We start from the raw sequence: 12,096 nt of genomic DNA, 5'->3' as shown, positions 1-12,096 counted from the left end.
TACTATGTTAGTTAATACATTTTTTATTAATTGAACTTCATTTAGTTTTGTGACTTAATCTAAAGTGAGGACTATTCATGCTTTATAAATCCCTTACAAATAAGGGACAAATAAAGGCTCAGTTAAATTCTAAACAGGAAAAATGACTTTATCATTCCTATTATTTAAAGATACACAAATGAAACTGTACTTCAAATAAAAAATAAATCTTTGCAACCTATCTAAAATAAAATAACAGTAGAGTTTAAACATTGCAATTTGGTAGATTGTTAAATTTTTATATTGTTGTTGTTTTATCCAGTTTTATGTTATATTTTGACACTTTGGCAATGTTTAAACTTTACAGTAATTTTACTGTTTTAGAAAAGATTGCAAGGATTATTGTTCATTTGAAACCAAGCTTTTAATTGTCATTTAAAAGGGATTTATAAAGCATTAATAGTCCTCACTTTAGATTAGGACACAAAACTGCATGAAGTTGAGTTAATAAAGCATTTATTAACATATTTGTTAACTATTAGTATATGCCTGAATAATTAGATATATAAATGTTGATTTTAATAGTTTATTAATCATTTACTAACTCATTCTGATGATCCTAAAAACCCTCAACTACTCTTAAATACATCTGGTTTATAAATATGCAATACTTAATTTAGTAATGAAAAATAAATCATTAACCAAGTATAAAAACACAATTATTAAGCACATTATATAGCTGATTATGTCACAAGTACAGCATTTGTAGTTGCAGTTATAAACTGCTTACTAACATTTATTACTCTACACTTAATGCTTAACAAATATTGAATTCACAGATGCTAATGCTCATAGTGTGTATTTAAATAATATGCAGTGTAATATATGCAAAGACATATCTTTGGAAAAAATGTATTGGTATGGTCTTATGAGATCTCCATTAATTTATTGATTAATCAGTTCATTCATTCATTTAATGAAATGTCTGCTTCTATTTGTATAAAATACAGTGTATAAATGTACATATTTCATACTGCAATTTCTATTTTTTTTAAGATTTTTGTTTTGGCAGATACCCTGGATATTTAAAAAACAATAGTGAGACTTTTTTTGTCTTTGTGCTTGTCTTATTTGTATTTTTCTAAGGTTGTACCTCTCTATGGCGTCTGTCTGTTCTCTCCACAACACTCGCAGATCCTCCTTCTCCACAGTCTTTATCCTAAAAGACAACAGAGATGTGTTTTTATTTAAAGCAGCGGCCGCTAACATCTGTTCTCTCTTTCCTCTTTTGACTGTGAGCACAAGAGATACCGACAAAAATTCCCCTTCCCCAAGAAAGTCACCCAAGCGTGTCCTTCTGGCATCCACTTTTAACACCAGCATCTCAGTGTGAGCAGCTAAACAACAGCGTGTAAACTAGAGGAGCCCAGGGCACGTCCATGTGTGAAGCTAGCAGGTACCATCCAGGGTTTAATGGGTGTTGAAATCTCACTGAGCGAGAGCGAGAAGGTGAAAAAAAGGGAAAGCAGGTGGAAAAGAGATGGAAACACAATCTGACATACAGCTGTTAAGTGTTACGCTTTCTTCTCTTTTGTCTGTAGTTTGAGAAATAATGTGAAACGTGGTTAGCGAGAACAGAAGTGACAACAGTTGATGTGGGAGTTTAATAAAACACAGAATGAAAGCAACATTGGCGCCAAGTGATATTATGTTATTATGATGAGCGCTGGTGATGAAATAATAATCACTGGATTTGGGGAAGTTTGTGGTTTCAATTAATGGAGAGATACTCAAATATTTGAAAGCCTCACATTTCTGCTAAAACTGAGGTATGACATGCACTAATATCCGTTCTGTTAATATTCTTCAGATTCATTTACTTTTGGTAACATTTTAAAACAAAGTCGTATTTGATAATATTACACTTTTAAAATGCTGGCTTGTTTTAACTCAATTTTGTGTTAAATATGGACTAACGCAACCACTGGGTTTAAATGTTCATCCACAAATGGAATAAAAAAGTACTGTGTTTTTACAGTGTAGTTAAGGGATTCAAAAAAAAATATTAAATTTTCTAATTATTTTTCAAATAATTTTATTTTTGTTAATCTTACTAAAATGTAATTGTTCAAGATATATTTATATTAAGGTGTAAAGTATGAGTTAAAGCTAAGTTAACCTATAGGTAACAGATAAAATCAACATAAGTTTATTTTGAAAACTTAGCCCTAGATACATCTCTGGAGATCGCAAATTATGAAGCCAGATGACGAAAAAACAACCACTTATTTCAATATGGACAGCTTTTCCGTGACAAGGTTCAAGTCTGCAAAACAGCCAAAAAATAAAACAAACAAGTAAATACCAGGATGAGAATGTGGTTACATTTGACACAGTAAAAATCAGGCTGCTCTGATTTTGTTTTTCTGGATTGCTTTTTTTAAAACACAATCTGTGCTTTTTAAAATACTATCAGTTGGGTTAAGTCAGTCAGTCAGTCAGTCAGTCAGTCAGTCAACAGGAGCCCCTGGTGGATTTAAGACATAAGAGCATTTACTACGAGACGAGACAGAGTTCACAAGAACGAGATGAGATTTTTACAAAATTTTTAAGAAATCTTCATATATGAAATATATGAATAGAAAATAGTTTTTTATTCAGCTGAAAAATAATCACAAATTGCAAAACTATTAGGTGCTATTTTTAAAATCAATTATTTTACTTCTATTTAAATAAATTCTATGTAGTAAAGCACATGAACACATTACAAAATATGTTTTTAATAGCATATGTGAAAACTAAAATATTTTAATAGCCTATGAAGTGTTTTTATATATAATTTTAAATATTGTGCGATGTTAATAGTTTGATTCAGGTCCTTCTGTACTGCTCTTCAATAATGCGGCAGCCGCTGAACTGGGTTGCCAGGTGTGTGGAAAGCACTTTATTTGCAGTTCAAATCCAATCCTGCCTCAGATCTTCAGTGCTAATTTCACCCTCTCACTCCATCATAACATCACACCTCACAAGACAACTTTTCATCTCAATGGGAAATCTCGTCATATTTTATTCTCGAGAGAACTTGTCATACAAAATCTTATCTGACCTCCAGCATTTACGATTGGCACTCACGAGAAAAATTTGAAATCTCAAAAAGCATACACAGCGGCCTCTGGAGGATTTGCGAAAACAAAACAGCAAAAAAACATACCTCCTGGGACATTTTTGGCACTTTCCAAAAATGTATAAGAGTATTTAATCAGAATGAGCCTGTGTTGTTTAAAACATGCTAAGAGCATTTGTTAATGATAACCAATTTAGTAAACTACTTTTAGAGAACTTACCTGTCAACCCTCCTGTTTTTCCCAGGATTCTCCCGTATTTCACAATTCTATACCGCTTTCATAACATAAAGGTATTTTCCTGTTTTTCTCCCATATTTTTAATCCTTCAATAAACAGCCAGTCCTCCCTATATGCAACCCATATCGCCAAACCACCAGGGGATGCCCCTTGCTCTTAAATGTGAAACTGTTCTGTGCTTTCATTTTATTTAGGCATGAAAACACTTTGAAATAAATATAAAACAGGAGCGATACGAGTGTCGTTGCCCCCCCACTGCAATCCTCTAAACAGTCAGTTCATGAAGCGGTGCTTAACTGTCAGCTGACATGCTGCATAGTAATAAATAGACCCAGTTTTCCAAATTGATTCTGTACAAGTGATTTGAAGCGAAGCGAAAGTCTGGGTTTTGAGTGCGTGTTTGAATGGTTTGAACAGAAAAATACACAAAATTAATAATAATATTACCTAAAGATGTCCATTTTGGTGTGTTTTCTTTCAAACACAGCTAATTTTGTCTTAAATGAGCATAAAAAGTTAGGAAAACAATCAAATGCTGTCATTATAATGTTAGATGTGTGCATTTTTAAAGTAACACCTCTGTTACTTAATGTAATCAAATGAAAAATCTAAATGAGAGATTTGTTTGTTGCTCTTTATTCAGAACGTTTAAGTTATACAGTGAAGAAAAGATTTATGAGATTTGATAGCTTGATTTTATTTCTTTATAATAGCTATTTATTTTAATTGTAATTTCAATTTAACTGTGTATTCCCAATGAAACTGCTCCAGATGAACATATTTAGTTATTTTAATATAATATTTATTTGGGGATATCCCTTATTTTCACATCCTAATGTTGACAGGTATGTTAGAAAAGAATGCTTATTATACAACATTATAATTATTCGGATTTCCCAGACATGCCGGAATAATCTGCAAAATGAACCAAACTTTGTGGCCGCGAGTCAAATGTTTGTTTAACCGAGACTATTAATATGCTAACAGGGGACTTTTGTGTGTCTGTGTGTATGAACGTGCTTTCGTTTAATGCCTGCCAGACTGTGTTTACATGTGTGTCTATCACTCAGTCAGTGTTTTATACTCATTAATTCATTATGACATTCTCAAACTCTCCAAGCTAGTCTAGCAGTTGTGTCACGTCGCATTTAAACATTTTATACACATGTACAGTTCACGCAAACCCACAGTCTCACTTATAATGTAATTTAGGCTTTTTGTCCTCTGCTCAAAAAAGTAGCACAAACAGAAAACTATATGTGTGTGTTGGTGTGTGATGGTTTCGGTGGTTTACAAGGATAGAAATTTGTATTATGACTAAGTATGACCAACATTATTAAGCTGGTTTGCTAAGAGATATCTCATAATTCAAACTGCTTAAAATGATACTTAACAGGGTGTTATTATATATTGCCTGTGAGGATTTGGTTTAGGGTGGGTTAGAGCCATATAATAAGCAGTTTTTACTATATAAAATGCATTACCCCTATATGGAGAGTCTTGTAAACTACCAAAATTAACGTGTGTTTGTGTGTGTGTTTAATTTAACCATTAGAAGTGTTTATTACAGGTTTTTACATTTAGATTACCTTTTAGTACAACAAACACTTATTTTAAGTTAACCATAAGCACATAATTATAATAAATACAAAATAAATTTAAAATAAATATAAAAAATAAATATAAAAATATACATACAATGCTTTTTAATGGTAGAGTAGTTTTAAAGTTGTCCATTTATTGTTTATTATTAATATGTTTCATAAAATGATAATTAATTTCTGGCTTATCAGCACTGGATAAGACTTATATTGCTATGTTAAATTTTGAATGTCAAAAGTGTGTCCTTATAAACCACATAAACATTGTCATACCTACGTCATACCCATTTCATTATAAAAATAAACGTGGTGAACCACATAAACAAGTACACACACTCACGCAACTCAACCCAGATAACTTCACACACTAACACAGGACTCCTCAGACAGACTCTCCCTCTGGCTCTCAGACTGACCTTCCTGTCGATCAGGACACAAGCACAAACCTTGCATGTCTGAGCACGACTGGTAATAAACGGGAAACTCAGCTCTCGTCTTTCTTCTTTTCTTGCTCTACGGCAGACGAGGCTCCCGAGGCCTAATGTTAAGCAGAGAAATCCCTGCATTGCTAAGTCGAATAACAATCAGTCTCTCGCCTTACGTCTCATTCTCCAATTTCTCCAATTCCCTCTCAAGGCCGAAACAGTATAGATTCCCCGCGGACGTCATCTGTCAACCGTTAAGACTTCTGCATCTCCACCCCACCCCCAAAGCCCACCCCAACTCACAAATATTTTTCTCCATCTCACGCCAATACTCCCCATCCTCTCCCGTCGGCTCCCAAAACACAAGTCTATAGGAGAAACAGGGGAGTTTGAGGGTCCCAAATGAGCTGTTGATGCTGGTTGGAGGATTGACGAGTGTCTAACGGAGGTTTGAAGATCTTTCTTCCTTTGTTTATTATGGTTGCCTGAAGGTTTCGCTGAGCTCTGTGACACACTGCTATCTGACAGCGGGTTAAGATAACCTTTTATTTCCCCTGGATCTCTGTGACACTAGAGATAAGAGCGAGGGGGAGAGGAAAAGGGAGAGAAAGAGAGAGAAAGCGATTATGAGATTAACGTGTTAAAGATGGACGTCTCTGTTTGGATGAAAACGTGATGGCTTGTCAGGTCAAGTGGACCTGAAAACAAGAACGCAGCTCTCTGTAACTTTCGCATGCTCAAGACATCAGACTTTCCCAAAGAATGGATTCGATTTGAAATAAAGAAATGATTGCTTTTGCTCATACTAGGCGTAACGGATTCAATAAAAATCCTGAATCAAAATTGTGGCACAAAAGAATAAAAAATAAATGATTTTTTAAATCCTGATATTTGACCTGCAACCTATGGCATTTGTGGACTTTCTTAGTCTAGAGAGCATTTTAATAATGTAAGAATACATTTTATTGCACAATAAAGAAGCATTTGTGGAACGAAAAGATTCACAAATGTTTTCAAAAAGCTTATAATGTTTTTTATATAATGACTTTATAGTATCATTAACGCTCAACTGAATGCATGACAACTTACAGTTTACATCTGCATTGCTCTTAGCCTTAATGTAAATGTAATGGTAAATAAATGTATTACTGCTATTAATGTATTCACAGTTCTATATACATATTAAAATGATGATGGTATGAGAACTAGATATTGATTTAAATAAGATTCAGTGTAATTTTATTTACATGTGAAAGACAGTATAAATTAAAATGTATATACAGTTGAAATGATTAAAGTCGAAATTATTAGCCCCCTGAAATATTAGCCCCCTCAATATATATATATATATATTTATATATATATATATATATATATATATATATATATATATATATATATATATATATATATATATATATATATATATATATATATATATATATATATATATATATATATATATATATAATGCTGTTTAAAATATTTTTTAATTGCCATTGCTATTTGCAAAAAGGCACACAAAATGTGTGACAGTGCATTCAGTGTAATAAACATGATTTGCATGTCACATTTAAATATGCAAAACAACTGTTTATTTTATAGACACAGCAATCAACATGATGTAAAACTGCTCTGCAAATTCTAACTGAAGTAAACATGTTGAATTTCGTTAGAATCTCACATGTAAAAAGTAAGTGTGAGAGTGAGTTTATAAAACGTGTATTTAATGAAAAATAAAATAAATAGTGTTCTGTTCCGGAACAGCAGATTTTGCAGGACACTTGGGGAAAGGGATACATTGAAACTATTCAACTACATGGATAAACATTTAAATAAAATTCATTAAAGTGGTGGCCCATAATGTATTTTTAAGGCTTGGTTGTGTTTCTAAGATGCAAAGCAATGTGTGCTCTCGCTTCATTTGTAAAAAAAAAAAAATCACATTTTTCACCGTTTACACTAGAACGTTTTAGTTTTAATGTAACGTTCAGAATGAAAATGATCCGTGTCCACACTAGCATTTCACTCGGCGTTTCTGACTAAACAACTCTCCGTCTACACCACACCACTGAAAACGCACATCACGTGACCACACTCACACACACTCTGGAATACGCTGCAGCATATTTAACCAGATCTACCCAGGACTGTTCATCAAGGATCTACCGCTAGATCCAATCTCACTATATTTGTTAAACTTGATATTCATCTTGTTGTCTGTATTTAACGGCATATTCCCTGACTTTGGTCTTTTGAATCTATTACTTGTTCTAAGATAACGTATTTTGGCTGAGCGCAAAGATAAGTAAATAATTAATGTAACCACGTACATTCTGTATCTTGACTGATTGCTTGCCTTTATTTCCTATATTGTATACATTTATTGTACGTTATACTTTTATAATAGCCATTATTGATTATTAGAACTGATATTCAGCAAAAGAGAGGGTATGTTTCATATTTTCAAAGAAAATGAAAGGAGGCAGTTATATTATAAGCTCTGTTTTATTATAAATATGCATACAGTGAAGATGATGCGCATATAAATATGCAGCTACACAACACCTCAACATTTCTGCTGTCTGTTAAGTTGCTAATTTCAAAAGGAAAATAGGCAGTTTCTTACATTGTGTTTTATTGTTAAGAAAGTGAAACAACGTAGCCAGGATGATGTGAATGAGGTTATAAAGTACACTGTTCCCTTTGAAGATTTACCTGTCGTGTCCTAAAAAGTGTGTTTTCCATATCAAACTTGTGAAGTCTAAATTTACTAGGAAAGTATGCAGGACTGAACTTTGTGTAGGCTACCTAATATTAAGAAAAAAGCCCCAATCAGAGATGGAACAGCAACATTTTAGAATGAAAACGGCCTCTCCAGCGTTTTTTAAAATGCTCTGTTTTTGGCACTTAAAAACTCTGGCGTAGTGTGGACGGATTGCGTAACTGTAGCAAAACTTATGCATTTTAAGACTAAAATGTATTAGTGTAAACTGGTCCTCAGAGCATCTGTTAGCACCATTAGCTTCCTGAAACAGACAGAAATGAAGAGCACACAGCTCATCCCTGCTCTCTAAAATAAAATCTGACGAGAGTTTATCACATATATTTGGAATAAGCATGTATAAATAATATAAAACATTCTCATATCTTTTGCGAATTTGTTATTTAAGATGGAAAGCACCCGCATAGAGAGACACGCATAGAGAGACATTGCACGAGCTGCTGAAGATTGTGTGTGTTTACAGCGGTTTGACTGATAAATATGAATTTGTAGCTAAATTGTTAACTGTGCCAAACAGCATTTGCCGTTGTTTACATCCTCGCTACAACATGCTGTTAATGCTAGAAACTCTGCCTGTAGTTGATTAATTTCCGTAGGGAATTTAATTTAACGTAGGGGTTGTGGCAATCCACAATCCACAGCTTCGTCTGTTGGTGGAATTTTAACCGAATCCAGCAATGAGCTGGGAGAGATTCTGTGAGTTCTCATTTGTCAAATGCTAGCTGTATATTTCTTAGAATTTTCCATGCACCTTCGATGTGCAGGGTGTGTGCACGAGGTGAATGCACGCAACCAGAAGCCCTTGTGATCTCACTAGCCTGGATGTTTTTTTTTTGTTTATTTTTTTGTAGTCCTTAAATTAGTTTGCTGCAGGTTTTGGAAAGCTAACTCTGTAAAAGTCAATGTCTCCCTTTGCATTGAACTTTCAGCGTATTACATTCAGAGTTGTTTATGTTCACACAGCTATATTACACATACATCAACTAAAGTTTAAAATATCATATCGTAGTGGACCACCCCTTTAAATTCCCAATTTGACGGTCAGTTTTGAGTCTAAACTTGATTGGGTTTGAGTTAAGGTTTTTTTAGTAAAACTAAGACTCAGATTTGGTCACTTGTCTACATTATTGTTAACTGAAATACATTGAAAAATGATAATCATTCATTTACAGAATATATAAACACTCATTCTGTAGAAGAAAATCTGACCTACAGCTTTTTAGCAAAACAACAGCAGAAGACACCTTTACAGCTAAGAACATAAGTCAAGTGCCTAATTATATATACAAATAAATTAAAAAAACGTGTTGCAGGTTTTTTTTTTTTTTTTTTTTTTTGCTTACAAATGTAAACTAGACATGTTTGATCTTTAATATGAAGAAAATTCAAAACTCTGAATTCTTAATTTTTGTTGCATTATAGATTTACTCATGAATTCAGTGATCTAGTGAATTTCTAATTACAAAAACTAAAATATATTATAATATAAATAAACTTAAATTATAATATATTATAATTTAACAGAAATGTGTTCACAAAATCAAAGACTAAATTAAACTTACAAAACAATTGGTGCAACAAACTAAAACTAAACTGCACAGTAAATCTGAAAATAGATTTACTCATTCATTTTCTTTTTGGCTTAGTCCTTTTATTAATCTGGGGTTGCCACAGCAGAATGAACCACCAACTTGTCCAGCATAATAATAATAATTATATATATATATAACAGATTAGGTCACCATCCATTGATTGATTGATTGATTGATTGATTGATTGATTGATTGATTGATTGGTTCATTGATTGATATTGACATTGACTGATATGTTTTTGTGTAGCATATATCAGGACGTCCAGACTGTTCTATCATTTCACTATACAATAGATGCTTTTATTTTAGTGTAATGCTATTTTGTCTGTATTACTATTATTGCCTGAAATATAGATATAATGAATTAAAATAAAATAGAATAATAAAACATTTCAGAGAAAAACAATACAGACCAAATGTAAACATCTGACACTGTGTATTCATTTTGCATAAATGTAGGACATGCTGCTCAATGGGATGGGTGATCACACAGCGGTGTCTATTGATTTAGCATTTTCAGAATCTGTTGTTTTTATTTCATCTCCTCAGCTTCTTTTCTGATTGTAAAACTACATCCTTCTTTAGTGTTGACATCAAGTGAAAAATTGCACATTATGTGCTAAAGGTGAAAATTCATGCACGCACGCTGTACACATTCCCCAGCTAATGAGTTAGCTCATTTAAATAGATAAGCATTCTTAGGGCTTGAGAAATTGCATATCACCACTCTGACAACTGCTACAGCTGGGTCATGAAAAATGCATTTGCACAGAAAAAAACATTCATATTTCTTTCCAACAACTACAAATTTAGTCTATAAACAAAGTACTGGTTTAGATTCATACATTCTCTCTCAATCTTTCTTTTCGCCATCATATTAATCGGTGGACAGAGCTCTTTGAGGTTCATTAATGGGGAACAAATGGAGGTGGAATCTGTGGCATGTGAGAGGGTCTTTTCTTAGAAAGCATTACTTTTTTCCACATGAGGGCTTTTAGACCTGAGGGGCTAAATTCACACTTCTGGAGCGTTGGGAAACATGTAAGACCAGGTATCATGTTTTGTGTGTGTTTGTGTGTGTGTGTGTGTGTGTGTGTGTGTGTGTGTGTGTGTGTGTGTGTGTGTGTGTGTGTTATAAAGAAATGGCAGGGTGTGACATCTAAACTACAGGTGATGGGGTTTAGTGGCTCGGTTGAGAAGCTCTAGTGAAATGTTTTGCAATAGAGACAGAGCAACACTTCAAAATCTGAAGGCCACGCCCACTACGGGAAAAACAATCCAACCTTTCCCATAGACTTTATACTCCCTCTAAACTTTTGTTGAATTTCTGATGAAAAAAAAACAACATCTAAAAACTACTATGTGATAAGTTAAACAGTAAACATTTCAAAAAACTTTTATAAAATTTTTCATAATCTGTCAACCCCCAATAAAACAAGTATTTAATGACACAAATGTTTAATATTAAAGGGCTCCTATTTTACCCCCTTTTTAAGATTTAATATTCATATTATGGTTCTTCTGCGTGTGCCAGTTTAGGTTCAGTTTAAAACACAATTCAGATTTTTTTTATTATAATGTGTTAAAAAGTGTCATTTTGGGGGCATGTACACAGCTCGTTGTTTTAGGGGTGTGTTGCTTCACATGAAAATTAGTTTCGACTTCACACACAACAAGGGGGTGGAGCCATACATGTACAACCCGGACTCGGACACAGACCAAGCAGAGACTACTGTTGAGAAATCAATATTCCTGATGTGTCGGAATATGAGTGGTAGTTAAAATTATTTGTGTCTTTCTATAGTTTTACAGCTGCTATGTAACAATGGATCATCACATGCGTCAAAACATCATTCATATAGGGATGCAACGATTTCCTGGTTTTATTATTATCATCCCTTTAATTTGTCACAGTTAATTAATTGTTAAGGTTTCTCTACACCGTCTTTCTACACAGAACTACACTGCGGCAACTAAACAAAATTATGCCAACTGTGTGCTAGTTTAAAGTTCCAAGCTTGTACACCAAGACTAATAACCACGCACACTGGATTAACTTTGACTGAGGCTATAACTAAGGCAAGTTTGTTATTTCCAATGGAGGGACGCACACGGGAGGCAATGCGCTCATACTTTACAGCCGCACCTAGTTAAGGTGACAGGGAGCTTCTGTGACCACGGAAGCAAACGGCTGAAGGGCTGACCGGGAAATGTAAACGGCTGAAGTTTGAGAATGATGCAATGAAAAGTACACATGTTTGCAAACCCACCTAAAGTTACAAACAATGGCACCGTTGAGAATGATCATGTGGTGAATGTTCATTCGCCAGCCAAGATCAATCAAATGTTTTC

The 12,096-nt window shown here is 33.7% G+C and overlaps 1 protein-coding gene and 1 long non-coding RNA gene across 8 annotated transcripts in view; one reads left to right on the top strand and one right to left on the bottom strand.

The window, feature by feature from the left end:
* LOC147832892 (uncharacterized) overlaps window positions 1–12,096 on the top strand; it is a 599,182-nt gene that overhangs the window by 64,103 nt on the left and 522,983 nt on the right. The gene's annotated exons all lie outside the window — the stretch shown is intronic.
* Window positions 1–12,096, bottom strand: part of lekr1 (Leucine-, glutamate- and lysine-rich protein 1) — a 268,106-nt gene that overhangs the window by 71,888 nt on the left and 184,122 nt on the right. For all 7 annotated transcript variants that reach the window (XR_015515142.1, XR_015515141.1, XM_087293331.1 and 4 more), the window contains one exon: window positions 1,133–1,198. Coding sequence is in view for 5 of the 7 variants with exons in the window: in XM_087293331.1 (XP_087149457.1) it covers window positions 1,133–1,198 (66 nt within the window). In the remaining 2 variants the exon portion in view is untranslated. The remainder of the gene's footprint in view (window positions 1–1,132; window positions 1,199–12,096) is intronic.

Source organism: Danio rerio, chromosome 18, assembly GCF_052040795.2.
Source record: "Danio rerio strain M-AB ecotype USA chromosome 18, GRCz13ab, whole genome shotgun sequence".
Taxonomy (NCBI): Eukaryota; Metazoa; Chordata; class Actinopteri; order Cypriniformes; family Danionidae; genus Danio; species Danio rerio.
The sequence above is the reverse complement of the archived record's forward strand: the minus strand, read 5'-3'. Positions and strand labels throughout refer to the sequence as shown.